General features: G+C 40.6%; 1 protein-coding gene across 2 annotated transcripts in view; it reads left to right on the top strand.

The window, feature by feature from the left end:
* RAP2A (RAP2A, member of RAS oncogene family) overlaps positions 1–14,989 on the top strand; it is a 32,186-nt gene extending 17,197 nt beyond the window's left edge. The window contains exon 2 of one of the 2 annotated variants that reach the window (XM_035557089.2): positions 10,753–14,989. In XM_035557089.2, the coding sequence (XP_035412982.1) occupies positions 10,753–10,990 (238 nt within the window). In that variant the 3' untranslated portion in view covers positions 10,991–14,989. The remainder of the gene's footprint in view (positions 1–10,752) is intronic. The other variant, XM_050708077.1, reaches the window with a different exon arrangement.
* Positions 14,990–22,598: the final 7,609 nt, after the last annotated feature.

The raw sequence follows: 22,598 nt of genomic DNA, 5'->3' as shown, positions 1-22,598 counted from the left end.
GGAAAATCTTGTTAAGTCACTTTGCCTTCACAATGATAAGATATATGCCTACCTTGAGTTATGTAGGTATGGTTGTCAATTCCTCTACATAAACTAGTAGTTATACATATTTGTATAGCTTTGGCATCTGTTTCTCAGCCCGTTCTCTGTTGAGGCCAGCTTTATGCAACTCAGTTGTCTGCTTGTCTCATCTTCCTCCATTACCAGCCAGTACATTTTTAATTCTGCAGCTAAGTCCAAATAAATTCAATACCGGGACAAGTTCCCAACAAGGCTGTGGAAGGTCTATCGTCGGAGGTTTTCAGGTGCGTGAGCTGGTCGAGGTCTCCTAGCTGACCTTCCTCTGGTCAGGGAGTTGGATCAGAGACCTCCCTCCCCAGTGATGCTGGGGTTCTAAGACTGGAGAGAATTAGAGATCTAAGTAATGATTTAAGTTCTTGCTGAGTTGTAGGTGGGAAAGAGATCATGTTGGTGCTCAGGTTGTGGGAAAAAAATGTGGCATGTGCTCAAGCTTAATTATGGACTGGAGAGTGGTTGATGGAAAGAGTATTAGGCAGAAGGAAAAACTGGAGCTTTAGATACAGCATCGACCAAATCTGTAGGAAAGCAGGCCTACCATTGTTCACATACATTTCTTGCTAGATTCTGTGCCTTACAAAAGGGCTAGATGTTGCTTCAGCTTTTCCAGGTGGAATACTAACAAAATTTTGATCTCGGATTTTTCTTTAACCCAGCTACAGGCATACCCTTTGCTATATTTGAATTGGCACAAATCTATGTGGCAACTTTCCTTCCCCCTCGTTGGCAGTGCTTCCTTGCGCAGTAAGTTTAGAGTACCTTTTATAATATTACAGTAATCCATCTGAAAGTTTGCATTTCAAAACGTACGGTTCTGAGAGAAGCTTCTTGTGACAAAGCATGTATTGCTAGATAAATGGTAGCACCCGCTAGGGTCACTTACGTTTTATGAACACAGCGATCTCATAAATTAGAAGTGTGAAAAAATTAGGCTTTTTAAATTTGCTGTATGATGTTCAAGAGGCCTATATGCATTTTTTTATTGCCTTTGCAAAGGGTTGTATTCAGTCCCACATTGTCAGAGTAGGCAGGCTTCTTGACCTTGTGCAAGTTTTGTATGGAGACGTGAGGAGGACAAATTCTTGAGTGTCAATGTTTTAAGATACCGTGAGCTCTGCTGTTTGCTCCAGCCTGCACAGCTGAAGTGAGGTAGCAACTCTGGCTTTTCTCTCTGGTGTTTGTTCTTTGCTCCTGCTCTGAGGCACACCTAATCTAAAGGCTGTACTGTCTTTGCTGGCAAGCTTGACGTTGGCGCTGAATCTGTCTTAATGTACACGTTCTGAATGCTTGTAAAGAAAAACTGAAGGTTTGTGCAGTTACGTAGCCGGTTGCTGAGAACAGCTGGGGTGCAGGATATTCTTCTCTTGGAGAATGAGCCAAAGGGCTAGCAAATCCTTCAGGATGCTCAGGTGACCAAGGATGAAAGGCCTCAACGGTGGTTACGTGCCTTATGCATTCTGAGGTGAAGGCTGATGGCAGTTTTTCCAGGTGGAGAATAGAGATACAGAATTTAAAGGACTTGTGAGAAATCTCTCAGGAAGTCTTTAGCAGGGTATGGTACTGAACCCAGGTTGTGTGTTGGCGCTCCTCTCACTTAATGTGTTTTATCCTCTGACACTTTGCAGAAAATTTAATTCTAAGTGGTTATGTCTGGAAGACTTTAAAATAGAAATCAAATATTGATGGTAGTCTCCAGGATTTTCTGTTCTTTTTAACTGTAGTATCTTCTGTGTGTTGTACATTTGGTATGTACCAAAACCCTTGACACATCCAGTCATGCCCATTGCGATAAACGTTACTATATTACCGTGGCATATGGCTTAAAAATATTTAAGGTCAGAAAACTAATACAGTCATTGAGAGTAATTTTCAATTATGGATACAAAGTTCAAATACTTCAACGTGCAGCCTAATTTTCAAGATGTTGAGCCATTGCTACAGGTAGTAGCAGCATTTATTTATTTATTTTAACCTAGGTGGTTAGATTTAGAGTATCTGCAATTTTTGAGCAAGAGCTTTGTACTTAAGCAACCCTACTGTGCCTTATCTGTTCATAGCCTTTGTGATAACTAGACTTCTTTCAACACAAACTGAGTATGAGGCAGAAACTAAGTGAAAGTGATGCACCTGTGAGAATCTCAGGTTTGTAGGACATTCTAATTTTTCCTGCTGCTTTGGAAGTATCATATTAGAAACAAGAGAACTAGTTATGAAGAAAAAGGTCAGGTAAAAACACTTGCCTTGCCTTTTATGCTTGTGGTTATTGCTGCTATCAGATGAGACCTTTGAGTGGTATAGAGAGGGAATGCAAGGATTGAAATACTGTATGCATGTGTTCACAGCAAGCCTGCTGCTAAGCAGGTAGATGTTATATATCACTTAGAGTCTTTTCAGTGCTGATAATTGATTTCAGCATTAGATATGAATTGGAATGATAGATACCTTAGGAAAAGGTATGCTCTTTAAGGTGAAGGCTTACCTTTTGTTTGCAAAGGCTATCGAGTGCCTGAAAGGGTAAGACCAGGTGTTACTTGGGTCATAGGCTCCCTGTTGTCATCCCCAGTGCAAAAAGGGCTGATTGTCTGCCTCTTCCCATGCCAGAGCCTTTCTTCGAGGGGAACTGGTAATGCCATTGGATGCAGTTTAAGCATGCATGGGCTTCTGTGAACTTGCTGAGAAGAAGGTCTCCCAAGGAACTTGATGATCAGTAATTTTTCTTTAGGACTGGTTTGGTACTTTAAAGTGAATGGTAATCTCTTCTCACATGGGGCATGTTGGCAGACCATTGAATTTTCAGGTGTTTTTGCTGTTCTGCTGTGTAAGCAGGTGATGCAGCTGCCGGCAGAGGCTTTATCTGCAGTGACCTGTAGAAACAGGCTGACCATCTGGAAGGAGCTTGTCATTGTTCTGTTCCCACATGAGATCTTAGATGTGGAAAATCTTTTGTAAATAAGAATTTTTCTCTGACGTGACTGGAAATAGCCTGGAAAATTCTTCAGTGTCCTTCATACATAGATGACACACATCATGTGTTGTAGCTAAGGAATGTAGGTTTATTTGGTGGTGTTTGAGTACATGTAAAGGATATCATCATCCACCATTTGTGTCCCTAGCAAGTTCTCAGCTGTAAGCTACCAAGAAATAACATGTTAAATTAAAAAGCGCTTGTAGGAACAGTTGGGAAGCAAATATATTTGTGTGTGTGAGAATACATATGTGAATTTGTGTGTATGTATGTGTATACGTGTGTGTGCATGTAGACATGTATGTGTATGTATATAGGGCTTCATTACGTTGGGTTTTGTTGTTGTTTCTTGGGCTTTTGGTTGGAAGACAACTATTTCCTCTAATACTACCTAGGCACAGTACCAAAGGTGAGCCTGTCGGACAATTTCAGTGAAACTAGGATTGGCTGAGACTTCAGTTAGACCTTGAAACCAAACTGGAAAGTGTAAGTGGACTATAACAACCAGTGAACTGAATTGGCCTTTAAAGTATTTAATTTAAGTTGAGGTGATTATTTCCAGCAGGTTTCATGTACAAGAGCAAGGATGGTTTCTGAAGTCTTCTCAAGAGCAATGTGGTGTGGTGGTTATTTATTATACTAATATTATTCTTCAAGTCATTGTACAATTATTATTTAATTTGATGCCCTATGAGTAAGTACAATTAACCGGACTGTATACAGTTATCCTCAAGTCTACCCATCTGAAGAGTTCGTTTCCCGAAGGCTATATAGGGAGTACATGTCAAAGCCTAGAATGAAATGTTAGATCCCTAGTCCCGCAATTAGGCCATACGCTGTTCTGTATAGCAAAATAATTCATGACTCAGGCACCTAATTGCAGTGGGACTTCCAATAAGCTCTTTAACATCTACTCATTTATAAAAAATGATTTTAAGACTTTTTTTTTAGTTGGGAGTTGTTGCTTAACTAATTAAATCCTTACACAATATAGCTTACCAAACTGAATATTAAATGCAATTAATCGGCAAACTGGAATGACTCGTTTGTATCATGGTGGTGTGGGTTTTACAGCTGTTAGGTATGGATTTACCCGAGAAGCTGCAATAATTTTCATGTTGCACAGAGCAAAATGTGGAAAGTTCAAACTTTGCAAAAACCTACTTATTTTTAGATTTATATATATATATAAAATTCTCTTGACACATTTGATCTGTGTATACAGGTACAGGCACATCTTCATTCGTGTGTATTTGTAGAATTCCACAGGGAAAAGATAGAGCTCTACAGACAGGGCATGTGCTGTTGATTTAACCCATAATGTTAATTTATTTTTTTAAAACTACCAAAATGTAAGGAATTGGGGTCTGGAAAAAGTGAAACGTCCTTTCTACCTAAATTTCTTAAGATAAGGTAGTAATGTTGTAGAAGTGTGTATATATATACACATAATAAAAATGTAGAATAGGTATCTCTTTTTTTCCCATTGCTTTGGTTCAAGAATTGGAAGCTTTAAGTACTTATTTCAGCTTGCATGTTTGCACTTGATGATTCCATAGCTTTGCTTCCTCTCGTCCTCATGTCTGAGAGGCTCAGCACCAGACTGGAGAACAGTCTGTCTCTTTTCTTATTCTCTGCAGCTGAAGTGATTTGTAACTATTGAGGATTTTATATTAAATATCCAAGAAACTGTGTGAAAGGGCTAGAAACAGTCTTGATAGTTAAACTCAGAATAAATTCTTTCCCTAGTTGAGGAAACTTCAAGTTAAGACAGACTTTACTGCAGGCAATCAAAGTTTGTACGTGCATTACAAAATAATGTTTAGTAATAGATGCATATGAATTTGTAAACAATCTAATGGATTTAACTGCTATTTTTGGTACTTTATTTCATATTTCCCAGAACTATTTTACTGTGTCTTTTAGCAAGATTGTTATCATAATTTTTTTGTAAGTCTAAAGTGAAGAATGCTTATTTTCCTGACCTTCTGATAATATTTGTATCATCATTTTCCCTAGTATCTTTACCACTTTACAGGCTTTCCTTTTCGAAATACTATGAAAAGTGCCAGAAACACCCTCAGAAAAGGAGGACGGAATAAAATGTGGTGCAAAAGAAGAAGATAAAGGTGGTTTCAAACCTAAGACTCCTTTGATGATTAGGAGAAGTTATCATGGATAGATATCTTCACATTTCAGCAATCACGGTATTTGACACGTAAAGCTAGAAATCCATACATCTTTCCATAAACTTCAACAGGAATTAATGTAGTCATAAAAATAGTCTTTAAGAACGTATCTTTTTTTCTCTTAATTTGTTCTTATTATACAGAAAGCTTCTGCATTTTGGTTCAACGTGTTCAGCTCTCGTATGGAGCTCAGGCAAAAATCCTAGAAAAGATGCAGCATTTCCTGAACGTTAATTAAAAAGCAGGAACCCCTTTGCACTTTTTGTCTTCTCCTGTTCTGTTCCAGTGCACTACTTATTTATTTTCCTGTTCTAGGGATACTGGACAATCTCTAGTACAGTTTAAGGGAGTCAGATCTGTTTATCAGTGTCGTGGTGTATATTTTTAAATTCTTAATTTTTTGTTCTTCATTTTATTTATTCTTCTTCATTTTATTCCATTTTCGCTTCATGTCATCTTTTTCATCTTTCTCCAGTGACAGCTTCAACCAGAAATCTGAAAAGTACCTTGTAAATGTAAAAGAAATTCAGATGTGGTGTTTGTACTGCCCATGTTTTTCTCTCTGAATAAGACTGGAGGTTAGAAAAAATGTGAGGTAGAAATCTATGCAGGTTATTTACATACCATTCATCTAGAGACTTTCTAAATGTTTAACAAGTTAATTAAGCTGTTACTCAAAGTATACATATTAATCTAAACAGAAATGCGGGTGGACGTGCCATGTGAGGTAAGATAAAATGTAGAAACTGTTTATCACTATGTCATGTAAGGCTGTGTGGTCAGCGGTGCATAGCTGAGCTGCATTAAACATTTAAAGTCTATGTATTTACTGATTTTGTGTGGCTATGGTGTCCATCCTCAGGAAAACTGGGGGGATTTACTATGGCCTGCTGGTCCCAGAAGCTTGTACAGATCGATATCAGGGTAGTCTTTTAGCATTGGATAAAGTTATCTGAGACTGGTAAGTACATATTGGTTATCTTTTAAGGAGCAAGGACTGAATCTTGCTAGAGTGACATTCTAGATATGATGGTATTTGACTCTGCACCGGTGTCCTTCACGGGGCTGTAAATGATCTCAGTCGGGTTTATATCTTCAGGAGCTGCCACTGCTCTGTACCCATCAGATTGGAGCCTAAGACAGTGAGATCATTTCAGCAGGGTGAAGTACCTTGTTCTTTAAACACGTTCTGCAAACACATGTAATTGGTCTTGCAAAAATTTCTTCCTGAGGTCTTGAAAAGTCAGGTCTTCCCGTGCTACACTGGAGTATATTTCTTTCAAGCTCTGATGTTTGCCCTAGAATACATACTTCACCGCACTGATACAGAGGAAACTGGCAGCAGTTCATATTTTCAGGTGGCCCTCATCCTTTTCATTAGGAAAGATCAGTGCTGCTCAGAGCTTTTCAGCAGTGCTGAGAAAATTGGATTTTTCTGCTCCAGGAACGAGGGGCAGGAACGTGCCGTTTCTCCACCACGACGGGGACAGGCAGGGGGAAGCAGGCCATGCCGAAAGGCAAGACCTCTGCACAGCTCCCGTGGTGGATAGCTGCCCTCTCACACATCCTGGGATGGCAGCAACAGCAATTTGGTGGTGGTGGTTTTTTGTGTGTTTTTTTTTTTTTTTCGTGGGCTCAGGTATAGGTAATAGGTTATAGCCTCTTTTGCTCTGCTGATACACAATTTGATAGATATATGCTGAGGCAGAATTTGCTGAAAGCTGAGACAGAATTTGATGGAATATAGAGCACGCTGTCTGTTTTAGGAGTGTGTTTGTCAGTGGGTTAGATCCAGCTTGAAGCTTTTGGAAGGATTTGTGAAATCCTAGGTTTGATTTTTTTGTGGTTATATGGGAATGTTCTGCATTGCTGCTCGGGTGCCAGTTAACCTAATAACAGCTCTTTATTTTATTTTTTTCTTTTCATAAAGAAGGTGCTTCCTATCGGGTCACTGAAATCCACAGGGTGAAAAGCCTGTGGGGAAATAGATGTTCTTCTTCCCTTCAAATTTCATTAAAATCCCATAGTTCTGCCGCATCTGACAAATCGCCCTTTCTCATGGCAGGCCCGTGCTGTTGCCCACCACCTCAGTAGCGTGCCGAAACCTGGGGCAGGCCGAAGCTGTGTGAGTGAGACCTCTGAGAACAGGTAGAAGTAGCCTCCTGTGGGATCAGCTGCCACTGCAAGGAGGGAGTGGAAGCAGGGAGCTCCTCCATGCTCAGCAGAAACAGATCTGCCTGTGTGCTGAGTGAGGCAGAAAATTCTGGCAGCTCCAGGAGACGAAAGTGGAGAGCCATCTTGAACCTCAGATCTCGTAGAGCCGTTTAGTCAAGAGCCAGCTTCAGGACTTCTAGGTTTTCTGTGGTGTGTTACCAGAACCCAAAAGCTGGGAATTACGCTGCAAAGACCCTTAGGAGGGCCTTTGAAGATAGCAGGGGCTGACATGGAGCCACGTAGCTTCTGCAGAGGCCTGCTAGGTCAGGTGTGGCACGGCCCAACTCACAGTCGGTCCATCGTCATCTTGATGTTCAGACAATATAAGGCACAGACATCTCTGTGATACTGAATAATACTGAACTGGAGCTAATAAGCCCATACTGCAGCCAGGCTTCTGCTTGGTGTCCACGGACTGTTTTCCGATTATTTGTGATATTCCAGTTTGCATTATTCTAGATGATGGATAACAACTTTTGTATGTAGAAAGACAGACTAAAACTTTTTTCATACAGAATATATGTATACATTGTGTATATATATGTACAAAACCAGACTATAATCAGAATTAATACATTCAATGTATCTTTTAAAATATATGTAATACAGATGCATATATGTATATGTAGATGTATATGTACATCTACATGTGTATATATATGTATATATGTAATACAGATGTGTGTTTTGCAAGAGCAACCTTATTTTTGCCCTTTGAGGAAGTATTTGAGTAAAACAACATGAGGGTTTTGCAGAAACATTTTTTTGTGCAATTCAGTGTTATAAAGTCACTGGATGAATCCAGATTATGAGGTAAATAAGGCTGTTGACTGTAGGATTCTCGTCTCATTTTACATGGTGAAGGTAGGTAGTGAATAGGGCAAACATAAGCCCTAAAGGCAGGAAAAAGCAATACAGAAAGGTGATTCAGTCTGTTCCATGTAATAGCTCTTAGTCCTGTGCAGATAAATACAGTTAAACTTTTTCTATCTATCTCTTCAGCTCATCAGTTCCTCTTTTTGTCCTCTAGTATGAAGCTTCAGTATTTCTGTCCCTCTATTTCCCAGATGCTAAGCACTCAGAAGACAGATCCTCGGATATTTAGTTGCCCAGATTTTCTAGGGTTCTCAAACCATTCTAAGCACTGATATGTTTTATTTGAACTATCTGTAAATCTGCAACAAGTGTGTGGGCTTTTTTTCCCTCTGTGTTTCTCAACAAATTGAAGTGATCTTACAGAACAAGAAGAGAGGTGATCCTGTGTTTTAATTCTGGCTCAGCTACTTCTTTGCTGAATGCTTCTCAAGCAACTACTCTGAATTTCTCAGGTTTTCCCACTTGTAAAATTGAGAAGAAAGAGAATATCTATAGAAGCTGGAAGAAAAAGGTTTGCATTTGGGGCTCTCAGATATTCAAGACATATAGTGATGGTGCAGCTGTTTCCACTTCCATTAAAGGTTTTTAATGCTGTACAGCAAATAAAATAAGACGTATGCACGTAGATAGTAAAGATTAAAAAAAAAACACTGAATTGCTGTATTATCAGTTCAACACCATCCATCTTATGTAATTAAAGACTATGCCATCATGTGCTGAAATGCAGGAGGACAGATTTCAAGATGCTTGTGTGTATTTTGGTATCTAATTAATGGCAGCTTAGCTCTTGTAAGAGTTCCAAAGGTATCATTGTGCTAAATACTGTGCATCTAGAGAGTAAGAAATGGATTGCGGCTGCTCAGGTCGTAAACGAGGATAGGATAAATGGTGAAAAAGTGAGGGGAATCCTCTACAATTATTGACCACAGCCTTAGACTCTAGATTAAGTGATGTTCTCAGAGTTAGTGAAGAGACATTACAAAGCTTAGAATTTCACGTGCACCTTATGACATAGTTGGACCAATTTTAGATACTGGGGTGCTGTGAGAAGTTCCTGTACTTTTCTCCTTTGACTCTGAGATCAAGTTGACAGGAACATATAGATTCCCTGTTTCTGTGCAGAGTCTTGACAGCCCAATTTCATCACCATTGCTGGGTCACACCAAGTTGTGGAGGCACATGCACCAACTCCGCTCTGCTGCCCTGCCTGGGAGGCAGAAAGAAGGGAGGGATAAGTAAGTTGTTATAGGTGGCTTTAGGACACTAACATCTTAAACTGCTGCACATGTTAGCAATGAATGTCTTGCTCAAATCATTTTGACTCGAAACAGCTAATGCAAAGTAGAAAATCAGGTTTAAATTAGGAGGGAACCAACCATCTTGTTTCTCCTGGATCTTAGTTTAGTTTAAGTGTTAAAAACCATAATCGGTTTTTCTCTTAGTCCTCATTGCTTTTATGAGAAAACCAGTGTAAAAGCATTTTGGAAACAGGCCCAGTGTTTTCTTCTCTGTTATGTCAAATATGTAAATTTAAAACCTGACTAAACACTTGCTTAGATCCATGTTTAAAGAAGGGTTTTATGCATGGGAGGATGGGGGGGGGGGGAGAACAAGACAGGCATTTTAATTAAAATAATAATAATAATAAAAATGGCAAGGATCCCCTCACAAAGAGGTTCAAAATAATAAAACCCTGCAGAGCCTATATGATCTGTTGTGTTGTCCAAGTTGGTGATGAAGCAGAACTGTGATAGTATTGCCTGGTACTTAATTTTCTTTTCAGCTTGTGTAATTCATATAATGATGTGAATGCTGCAGGGAAAAGCTATATCTTCTGTGTTAGTTAATGCATGTTTTTATATAATACTTCTGTGTGTAGACAGAACTTGTAGTGGGCTGCCTGGAATTTCAAATGAATTTACTGGCACTTTGGTGCTCTCCCATTTATTGTTCACCCGAGAGTTCTGTGTATATTAACTGAAGGTAGATGTACCTTTGAAAGGGGGAGTGATGCATCTTCCTTATCATAAGCAAGAAATACAATGTGAAACCTGTTCAGGGAGAAGGAAGATGTAATGTTGGAGAGAGGGTAGTACCACAGTCCTGTTCTTGCGCCCTAATTGAGATTAACAACATAGAAAAGGCAATAATAGGCAGGTTTCCTGGTGACAAAGAACATTCAGAGGAGGAAGTATTCCCTTGAACTTTAAGAAAAAAGTTTGGGGGGGAAAGAGATGTGCAACAAATGGCTGGGATGCAAAACATGTAAAGCATTTTTTTTTCCAATGTAGAACGTTCATATTGTCCAAACATCTTTCTTGTTGGGTCTGTACAGATTGTAAATAGATGTTTACATTTTTGAGTGTTGTTTCTTTTGAAATATAATGATTGCTGCTTTCTTTTTGTTTGGTTGTGTTTTTTTAACTGCAGGTATGAGAAAGTGCCAGTAATTCTGGTTGGTAATAAAGTGGACCTGGAAAGCGAGAGAGAAGTATCGTCGAATGAAGGCAGAGCCTTAGCCGAAGAATGGGGCTGCCCTTTCATGGAGACCTCTGCTAAAAGTAAAACAATGGTGGATGAGCTCTTTGCGGAAATTGTTAGACAAATGAACTATGCAGCACAGCCAGACAAAGATGATCCATGCTGTTCTGCATGTAATATACAATAGCATTAAAAATGACCTAACCTGGACTTAATTTGCAGAAATTTTGTAAGGTGGTAAAACTGTCTACTTCACTTCCTGGTTTGTGGGTCACTTCAAATACATCTGTAGTGAAGTAGCATCATTAACTCAGAGCTGAGCATTGAAAGTCAATCACTGACTCTGGATATATAATTGGGTTAAATGACCACATCTCACCCGTTTTTCCCTTTGAGCACCTGCAATTTTATGGCCTAGCCAGTTGATCTACACGGTCATTCCAGTTGAGCGTACACGTGTTGTCACGTCACACGGCAACAACAGCAACCGTTTCCGAAGAAGTTAGAAACCCTTTGGAAATGGGAAACAGAAGCAGTGGAGAAAATTATCACTGAAGACCATTCACGTCTAGCATAAGCGCAAAAGGAGAGCCAAGTCTTTCAAATTGCTGTGTTTCAGATGTGCGCTATCACTTGTGGCCAAGTTTGTTCAGTCAAATGTGTTGATTTCACCTGAATTTCTGACAGTGTTAGAGGAAGAGGTTACCAGAGACCTGTATAAGTTTGGATTTTTTTCAAAAGTGATGCTATTATTTCAACACTTTATCCCACATCTTGAAATAGAAGACATTGCCATCGGTGTGTGAAACGAGAGGCAAGATCCGAAAAGAAGTGGCAGGTGAAGAAACAGTACGGCATTGGAATGTTTTAAATCTTTTGTTTTGCTGCTCAAAAATGGAGGATCGCTTCAGGTTTTGGTCTGCAAAAAGCCAAACAAACCCTCTGTTTACAAAGCAGGAAGCATCTTTATTTATCACTTTACTGAACCAGGAGGAAGCAACTGTGATGAAAAAATTGCTGAGCCTTACTAACAAGGAACACTTTAATAGTTTAACTAGTACCATCTTGTAAGGAAAATTAAGCCATGTTGCATCCATATGTTCCCTTCTGCAGAAACCTCATGGGACAGTATGAACATCCTGCATTTTTAAGTTTGTTGAAGACAACAGTTTTTCTTGCCTTGAAGGGCTATGTTCTCTGGTGTGATCCCTAACTAACCTTTGAAAATCACGTTTGCTATTTCGTAGCTTTAATATTGAAAACGCAAATTGGATAACCACGTGAAATCATTTAGTTCAGAGGTGAAATAGTTACAGTTATAATTCCTTAGGTGAGCGTGGAAATGGCTCTTTAATTGCCTGACACACTATTCAAAGGTTTCCCCAATTATTGGAGTGTTAAATGGTGGGAGCAAATGTTTTATTTTGAAAGGATGCTCGAGCTCTGGCTTGCTAGTTTCATAGCAGTGAAGTATTTATCATTTGCATGACTAATGGCACAGAAATACCTATTCTGAAGTCTTACAATCAAAGTATAGAAAAGTTTTCAATCACAATGTTTAGATTTTAAATGCTGGAGAGATTGTCTTGAGCTGGATCTTTTATAGGTAAAATTGGCCATAAAAATACAGTCACTGAGCCTGTGGTCTAAATAACACCATGCATTCATTAGTTTTTCAATCTTGTGCAGTAACAGTGTAGTTCCTTGTGTTTCAATGAGTGAAAACAGGGGTGCTGGGGTGTGCGTGTGTGTTGAGTGTGTACGTGTGTGTGTATATGGCCCTTAGAAATGCTGTAATTGGAGTTAGGTTCGAGAGTTTTGCCTCCATCTGCAGAACTGCCTAAAATGCTCTCATCTTCTACAAAGGAAACTGAAGTGCAACACGCTTTGCAGATTTGCATACGTATTCTTAACGTTTTAAATTGTAGTTCGGTGGATGGTAAACAAAGGAAATCATGTTAACGGAAGAGAACTGGCCATCTCTGCCCTTACTCTTTCAAAACCTTTCCACAGCCAACGTCTGGAAGGGCATTAGATGTCACAAAAAATGACGCCTTACTCGAAAGTTAATGTAGCCCTTTTTCCCCATCTACCTTACAGAGCTTTTGTTACCACGCTTTGCTCTTTCTCTTAGAGAGGTATTCACACCATTTATTTCTGGCATCTGAATGCCCGTCCTGGGTGCTCTGAATCGCCCTCCTAGAGGCACCTACCTCTTTCCATTGACTATATAGCAAACATAGGCTTTTAGTTTGGGTCCACAGCTTCTATGCCTAAACTAGATGGTATGAATGTTCTCTTCCCCCCCGCCCGTTGTGTCAGCCACCATGCTTAAGCAAGATCAATTCAACAGCTGGAGTCTTGCTTGGTGACAGTTTTTTAAGATATCTAGACTGGGAAATTATGGAAACATTGAGCAGCACAAATTGCCAAATAGCTTGTCAGTGTGAGATCCGCTGTATAAGCACTCAAAAAAGTCAAAAATACTTAATTGGAAGTGCACGTTATGCAACAGTATTTGCAGAGGGGTATTAAAAATCTTACCTTGGAAATTGTTAATTGACCACAAAATGGCATAAAGTACAGTATGAACAGCCTAATGTGGAGTTCATATTGTAAAACAGATTTAATATAGGAAAAATTGCACAGTACAATTCCTTACAGAAAATATTAGTGAAAATATTTCCCAGTCTTGCTTTTTCAGTACACTTTTACATCTTCAAAAACTTAGGCTGTGTTTGCTACCATATAAATACTGCGGGGGGGAAAAGCGTAAGTGTTGTTTTTCGTATAATTCCGAGGAAGTAGTTATGCACTATTTGTATTTCCACTAACGTGAAGATAGTGGAGCTTGAATCAATGACAGTTGCACTTGACAGATTTTTCCCAAAATCCAGGGGTAGCAGAAACGCAGTAGAGTGAGCCACACGGCGGTTTTGTGGCCACCCCGTGGGAGTCATTGGTCGTTGTTTAATTTGTACCCTGATCGGATTACCAATTATAGTATTGGAAAGTTTCTTATAACATGCCTTAAAATGTTATGATTTGTTCCAAAGACCCGCTTTTTCCTTTGGCTGTTCTTGTAGAGCTTTGTCCTTTTCTACAAAGACAGCATTTCTCCTGTTCTTTTGTGTTTTTGTTGTTTTGTTTGTTTTTTTATATATATATATATATATAATGTTGCAACTTTTATTCTTTTAAGCCATGATAGTGATAGCAACTGTTTCCTCTTTCCCTTAAAAATGCACACAAGAACTGGTCCAAGCAAACAAACGGGAATCAGATCTCGAGTATTACACGTAGTTGCTTTTGTTGTTGTTGTTGTTTTTCGCCCCCCCTTCAAAGCATCAAAACAATTTGGTGACTTCTGTTCTGGTTCTAGCCTCTCCCTAACCCTAGCGCTACAGTTGCCATTACTTTTCTGTGGGAAAACTACTGGTATTTGCTTTCCTGTATAGAATGTTGCCTAAAGATGTCAGCCATTTGGTTGGGGGGGGTTGTGCATGTTTGTTTTTTTATTTTTATTTTATTTTTATTTTTTTGCCAGTGTACTGTCAAAGCACTGGCTAGGCTTTAATTGTGAAACTCCGCGACAAAAGCAAATGTTTGACAACTGCAGGAGGCTTTATCTGCATTGTTGTGCATCTGTTAATTCTTGATCAGGGTTTGAAGAAAGACTGAAGTGGGTGCTGGAACCAGGCTTAACGCTGTTGATTTGGAGTTTCCCAGAGGATTATGTATTTCACAGATAATGTATTTCACAGATAATTGTTGAGCTCTAATACAACTGGCAACTTAAAATGGGGCAACAGTTTGTTTTGTAACAATGTCAGTTGTTTAAACCTTGATGTTTCAAATAAAACAAGAATTGTACATAGAACTCAATGCAAACTCAGCAGTTGTATTTGGAGTTAAATTATTTTAACAAATAAATTTATTTAATGAAACCTCCCTTGGATTTTCCGTATTGTCCGTTTTGGTCTGGTCATAAAGTTCATCCAAAGCTAATAACAAGAGCTGCCGAGTAATTTCAAACATGCTGTCAATTACTCAGGGATTCAGCGAAGCATTTTTTGCCAAAATGCTCTTCTAGTACAAATTAAGAAGCAATAAGAAAAATATATTTTCATTTTAACAGATGGATGCATGTTGTGATTTAAGTTAATGCTTGACAAAGAACCAAAGCAAAGGTGTGGGGTTTTCTTGTTTGTTTTCTTAGAGGAACATACACTCACAACAATCAGTAAGACTTGGTATTTGATAAGACACATATCTTGTTATGGAGAAGCATGATAGTTCCTGTAAAATAGATTAAAACAATGCATGAACTTGGTCTATATATGATACAATTAATATCCAGTGGTACTTTTATAACATTGAGGATTCCAAAGGGTCAAAAAAGAAAAAAGAAGGGGATTGTTCATTGTATCAGCTGTTCAACTGATGAGTGTTTTTGCAGGCTTTCATTGCAGTACAAAAGGAGTCAGTGTTAGAAAGAACTTCAAACACAATTAGCATCGCAGAGATAAATGAACAGTTGAGCTAACGCTAACAGGATTATTCTAGCTGATTGGCATTGATCAGCAGTTACATTTTGGTCATGCCAGTATCACTAAAATACACTGTTTTCAGTAATGATGGGTGCTTGGTGCTCTCTTGCTTTCATGTCATGCATGCCATAAGGAACATGAAGCCTGAGGCTGGCACATCTCCTGGTTCCATGAATAGTATAGAGGGCTGACACACACTGTTATTTTTGTGCTTCTGATATGCCCATTCATTCTGTAAAACAGTTCCAGGGGAGCTTTCGTGGACGGGTTCTTGCCATACTGTTCATTTATTAATATCCTTTTTTTTAATTTGCACAAGAAAATACCTGTACAGTGACAACAGAAACTCATTGGGCTCTTCTAAAGAGTTCAAAAAAAAGCTGATGAAACATGCTCTTTACAAACACTGAACAACTAGAAATCTTTGAATGTTTTGCTCTTATGCCTTCCCTGAGTCCTCTTTATTTATTTTTTTTACTTTTAGCTAGTGCAGGAAGCTAGCTGCCTCTGCGAAAGGTTTGTAAAATGTTTTGATTGGAAATAAATGTCTTATCTATCCTGCACAGGTATCACTCTTACTGGATCTAGCTGCAATACTTTCTACCTTCTCACACTACAGATAGAAAGTACTGCATGAGTTTAACGTACTGCTAAGATTTTTTATTTTATTTTTATTTTTCTCTTCTTTGCCTCAGCTCCCGTGTTATGTTCATCATGCGGTCTCTTAACATTTTTAAACGGCACTTTCGCTTGAAAAATGACCGTAAAAGCCCTGTCTCACTGGCTGGACTACCTAGAGCTGTTCAGAGCTGTTGCTGTGCAAGCTTTGCTAGACTTTGTGCCTATTTGCCTAGCGAAACCAACACAGCGTGGAAGCAGGAACTGGCGTTCTTCTAGCTCTGTCTGGGCACGGAGCAGGCACAGCCCACGCTGACTTTCAGATGGGAGGCTGCATTCAGAGGCTGGGCTGCAAGTGGGTGGCAGGGGAGCAATATTCCTGTGAACCAGACACCGTGCGGTACTGGAATCACTGAAACAGCAAATCTTCATCCTGCTCTGATAGAGGTGTTTTTTCCTGTGTACTTACAAGCACGCACGTTTTGGTTTGACTTGAATATGAAACAGTTTGGGGATCACTGAGAATTTATTTCGAGCTTTCCACGGTGCAGTGCCCACGTATGAAGGCAACCGGGTAAGATGTCTGCCTGCTCTTCCAAGGAGCGCGTGCGAGGTCCGGCAGCCACAGAGGAATCCTTCTGAAGGATGGAAAAGTGAGGTGGTAGGTTGGGACTGGAGATGGATCTGCCTAGAGGTGAAAACATACAACTGGAAGATTGTTGAAGAAAAATAATTAAGGTCAATGGGGAGAGTGGTAAGCACAATGGGAGAAGTACAGCCTTTATGGCAGAACAAGTCTGTAAATATTCCTACACTAAAGCACACAGTAATTTAAAGGCAGGTATGTCAGAGAACTGGATCTCTGAAGTAGCATTCTACAAGAAATTTCTTTTAGCTGAAAGAGATATAAAGCTGCCTTGATACAGTAATGGGAAATATTCTACATACTTGAATTTTTCATTCTTTTAGAGTCCTTGTACAGTTCAATAACCAAAAGAAAAATGTGATCCTCAAATACTTGAGACATTCACCTTATCTTTCCTGTTGTATAACACAGTTCAGAAAAACAAAACACACCTCCTACAGCTGAGAACATACACTGGATTACAGCATTTTTAATTTTTATTTTATTTATTTATATAGTTTTTATATTAAGTGAAATGGTTCAGTTGTTTCTCAGGATAAAACAAAGGAAGATGCATCATTCTGAATATGCAAAATTATTTAAAATAGTTTAAGATCTGACACCTTTCTGGTTTGAACCATAGGGAAATTACCCTAAAGCCACTGTCTTGGGACATATTTATAAGCTGCTGGGGGGGTGGGGTACACTTTAGTCAGTACAAAGCAAGTTAGAAGTTGGCATCTGAGGTCTTCAGCTGCCGCAGGCAATGCTTTTGGCCCTTTGTAGTTCATTTATAGTAACTTCTGTGTGCAAGGCACCTTGCACAGTGCATGTGAGCGTTCATCCTGGAATGGAAACAGCTGAGCAAAGCAATTTCTTCCCACTCTTTTTCAGTGCTTGGAGCAAGCGATGTCGCAAGTCTTTCTGCTGCTGGTAGCTTAAAGCTGGTTCTTCGTGGAGGAAGAGTGAGGGAAAGATTGAAGGCAAGGAGCAGGCGGCCTCGTACTAGCTGGAATGAAGGATCTGCAGAGAAGCTGCCGTATATATTTACATGCAGTGGGTGGGAGCTGAGAAATAGAGTGGGAAAGAGTAGAATGACACTGTTCAGCAGGGAGGATTCCCAACCATACGTCTTAATGTATCTTGCTGAAGAAGCAGAAAATGGGCTTGCTGAGAGTGAGGTCCCCTAGGAAGGGACTCGGGGGTGGACTTCACTAGCCTCAGGAGTAGAGGCCTGGTCTGAGCACGTCAACGTAACCTGCCTGATGGCTCGTGACCAACACTGGGACAGGAAAAGCTTTCAAACGGCTTTTCACTTGGAAGTCTTGCTCTCTTAAATTAAGACAACGATAAATTAACCTCTACAGTATTTGCCATATGAGATTTTGATTACAGGGACACAAATAATTGATCAATCACAGAAGATGGGATTCTGCGAAGCAAAATGGATGACACACCAGTGTCTGACTGATAGCAAGTGAATGAATGAGGACTTTCAATGCAAAATGAAACAACGCTCTTCTCAAATTCTCCACAGAGCCTCAGGTGCTGCTGTAATGGGGTAGGATTCTGTAAAGGCCTACGTGTTTCTCTCAATCAGTTTTAGCTGAAGTTCACATTTTTCCTGTGTGGCTCTACTGTAGATTTGTTCCGGGGAAGGCGACCCTGTTGATTTTATATTTAGGTTTGTGTTTTAAGATGGAAGGAGATAAAAACTCTGCTGGTTCTGCTTAATTTATCAGGGAAAGATGCAGCTGTGAAGATTCGAGATTTTCCAGAAGTCTTTCTAAGAGCTGGCAACTTCTCGTAAGATAAACTCAAGCACCCTTTCTTGACAAAGGTGGTATTTGCAGTTATTTCTGGGAACTTGCTTAGTCAAACACTTGAAGACCATTAAGTGTGGGTGTGCACTTGCAGCATGTGGTCTACTTGCTCCACTATGCATGATGGTTTACTCAGATTATCCCTGATCTCTACCTTTAAAGTGAGAGCTGATCCACCAGGTGAGCATCTTTAACTCAGGAAGGCAACATCCACTTGGAGACACGCTGAGATGACTGGGGAGGGGGCTTGCATGTCTGCTTGAGATCTAAATCAAAATGCTCATTTTCTGGGTCACTTGTCATATTTACAAGAAGTCTGAAGAGTAATAAATATTTTCTCCCCATCAGGAAGTGGCAGCTCCAGTGTCAGAGCTCTTTGGGTTGTCTAGAAAAAAAATGGCAAAAACATCATATTTATCAGTATGGAGGAAGAATAGCAACAGGGCTACCTATGCCACTAGATGAGCATCTTGTCCCCAGGTTCAGGTTTTTTCTACGTGGAAAGCAATTTGTTTCCATTAGAAGAGACGCTTTCCCCACACACATGCACCTTTTTTTTTCGTTTTATGTCTTGTCTTGACTGCACTTTACAGCCGTGCTTTAGCAAACTGTTCTGGAAGCAGCAGCTGATGGCAGAAGCTGCTTATCCCCTGCTCTCAGAAATGAACAGAGAGCCTACAGATCACTGAAACTATACATCTAGCTTGCTTACTTATAAATGGCAATGTTTTCCAAGAACTGAAGACCCCTATTTTGAAAAAGTTTGTAATGCTGCCTCCTGTTAATATTTTCCATTTTTTCCCCTCAGTTTTGGCATGTTGATCTAAAGTTTAAAAAATACCACCACCACAATAAATAAATAAATAAATAAATAACAAGACAGAAAATAAAGCCCATTCCCATTTCCTCATCCTGGTGTTTGCAACAAATAAAGTCTCAGCTACTATTTGTCACCTATAAATGCAAATAAAAAGAAAGGAAAGGGGAAGGCTTACAGGGGAAAAAAAAACACAAGGGTTTCTGACTGCTCACTGACTTCAGATGGCAATATCAAAATTATCCATAAAGATCTCTGATCAAGTATAGAAAGATTATGAAAGCAGGTTTTCACTGGGCTTAAGGGTGGTAATAAAACTCTTTTCTCCTCCACATGCAAGTCTCCCTGCAAAGAAACACATTAATGACCTATGTCTACCACACAGTAATTGTGCCGGGTGATGAGTGGCACCCTCCAACAGTGGTGCTGTGAGCACCAAGAAAGCTGGATTAGCATTGCAGCTGCTGCTAGATTCACAGTCTTTAGCAAAGCTTTGCTGCAGACCACAGCTGGGGCTTAGTAAGTTTAGAAATACACAGCTATTTTAATTGACTATGTAATCACTTAAATCTGTATCTTCCTTACAAAAAATCTTCAGGTGCTCTTCATCCTTCAGGTGCTGTCCATCACAGAGGAGGGCTAGGTGCAAGGTGTCCATCACAAACTGCAAAACAGTGTATGCTGAATAACCACTCCTGACCAGCCACATGTCACTATGGACCCAAACTACTTTCAGGCTACCACATTTCTTCTGGATGGGAAGTCTTAGCCAGAGCTGTCTGTATCAAGCCTTGTGGTATGTGCAGTAATTGACTGATCCAAAGATCACCAGGTTGCTCCTTTTACTCTGTATAAGAAATGTCTGAAATCAGCCCTCTTAGACTAATTAAGCAGAGATCCCCCTCTAATCCCCTTAGAGCAGACCTCCCATTGCCCTGGCTTTGTGTGGACAGACTCTGTAACAGCTCTGTCCATTATGTGATTGATGAAGCAACCATGCAGCGACTGAGGTAAACATGCTGCCAAAGGCGTATCTGTGGGATAATACAGAATCCATGCTGTTGGATGTTAGGATGCTTAATGCAGTAATTCTGCTGAGTTGCACCAAAAGCAAAGTGCCTTGATGACCCAGACTGCAGTGTCCTGCTTCTGTTGGCCTCTAGCACTGTGAAGTGCAACTGACATTGCACTGTGGGAGTATTTCATAGAATTGGAGAATATCCTGAGTTGGAAGGGATCTTCAAGGATCATGCAGTCCAGCTCCTGGCTCCACACAGGACCACCCAAAAATCAGACCATGTGTCTGAGAGCGTTGTCCAAATGCTTCTTGACCTCTGGCAGGCTCAGTGATGTGACCACTGCCCTGGGGAGCCTGTCCCAGTGCCCGACCACCCTCTGGGTGCAGAACCTTTCCCTAACACCCAGCCTGACCCTCCCCTGTCCCAGCTCCATGCCATTCCCTCGGGTCCTGTCACTGTCCCCAGAGAGCAGAGCTCAGCGCCTGCCCCTCTGCTCCCCTCGTGAGGGAGCTGCAGGCTGCCATGAGGCCTCCCCTCAGCCTGCTCTGCTCTGGACAAACCAAGGGACCTGAGTCACTCAGTCTTGCCCTCTAGACCCTTCACCATCATTCATGGCCGGCTTTCTCAAGGGTGTGCTCCTCCTGTGCTCCACCCTGACAAAGTCCATGCGCTGCTGCCAAAATTCAAGCTGCGGGCCACGCTGCCTGGCCATGCTTAGGCCCTGGCCCTCAGCATGTCTGCTGTACATCCAAGACAGATCTGAAGAATCCTTTGTCCTTCAGGCAAAGGAAATGCAGAAGCCAGTTCTCTGCCTGGAGGTTTTCAGGACTTGCCGACCCACAAGTCACTGAAGGCACAGGAGATGACAGCAAACCTTGCATCAGAGTAGCACATAGGATGTTTTCCCTCCTTCTCAATGTCTCTCTACCAGTGTATCTCAGGCTCTTCAAAGGATGGGGGTATTTCCCTCAATGTGCACAACTTACTGGCATCACTTGCAGATTGCTCAGTGTCGGCTGTTCCGGTACTGACCACAGTAACTAGCTTTGAGTGCAAAGCAGGAGTTTTTCCTGCAGATAACTGAAGGGCCATGAAGACCAGAGGGCTTTCTGAGACTCCTACAGAAGAGCCAAATTAAAAATCGAGCAAAACTTGGCATGGCTCCCCACCTGGTGATTGCAGTGCAGCAGAGTTTGGTGTGGTCTTGCCAGGACCAGCGAGCCACTGATGGTAAAAGCAGGCTTCTGAAGGCCTATCTTGAAAGCCTGTCAAAAAGTAAAATAACCTTGGTAATGTACGTTTTTAAGAAGGTAGTAGTTGATCCTCAGTTAAAGCAAGGTTAGTTTCCAGCCAAGAAGACTGATTTTTTCCAACTTCTTTCTTGTGTGCTGCTATTGTAAAAGGTCTTTGGAAAAAATGAGCAGTTGGCTGAGAGTCTCAAAGGTTAGTTAAATTCAGGGCCCTGAGGTCAAAGTATCTCAGGTGGCTTGTCCTTTCAAGCTTCTTCTTCCTGTTACAGCAGGGAGACACCTCTGCATGCATACTGTGCTGAAGTCTGGGAATAAGAAGCCTTTTATCTGCTGATACTTTGATCCATCAGTAATTTATCTGGACACACACACAAACTTGATCACCATCCTTTTGTTTTAATGGCCCAGCAATCTCTTGAAGGGAAATTTACCTAAAAACCCACGATTTTTTGGCTTCTCTTCACTGATATTCTAGTCTATGTTGACATATAACTCTTGAGTAAAATGGGTGCATTACAGCCTCATTTCACACCCGTGGGAAGTCTCAGAGAGAGTTGCTCACCCAAAGGAGCACTCCATGGCCCAGCGGATCCCCAGCCTCACATTTCCAATTCAGGTTACCTCCTGTGATGAGTACAGATGTGGTAGCAATAAAAGACAATAAAAATTAGACTCTGAAAATAAAGGGACTTGGAAAAGCACTGAACCACCCTGCTTCTGAGGGTATTAGCACATGGAGAGCATAAGGCAACAAGGCAGGAAATGAAGTTTGCATTATTTTTGTTTGTTACAAAAACTTGCAGTTTCAATCTCACTTCTTCCCTTGCTTTAAAATCCCAGTGAAGTAAGAAGTAGCTTTGTAGGCCTTGTACTTGCAAAAATAGGCTGGGTAAACAGCAATTGTATTCCAGTCCTTTTAGTGCTGTGTGTGAGGAGAGACACAAAGCATTTTGAGTGCTCAAATGGGGAATCTCCTGGAAAGGGACGGCCTGAAAAGGGCCAAGCCTTATGATTCCAGGAAAAGAGAAGGTCAGGCTTAATAAACTGGCTAGGACTGTTTAAGAAGAGCTGTTATAAACTGAGGAGGGTGCGT

This window comes from Cygnus atratus, chromosome 1 (genome assembly GCF_013377495.2).
Source record: "Cygnus atratus isolate AKBS03 ecotype Queensland, Australia chromosome 1, CAtr_DNAZoo_HiC_assembly, whole genome shotgun sequence".
In the NCBI taxonomy this organism is placed as follows: Eukaryota; Metazoa; Chordata; class Aves; order Anseriformes; family Anatidae; genus Cygnus; species Cygnus atratus.
The sequence above is the reverse complement of the archived record's forward strand: the minus strand, read 5'-3'. Positions and strand labels throughout refer to the sequence as shown.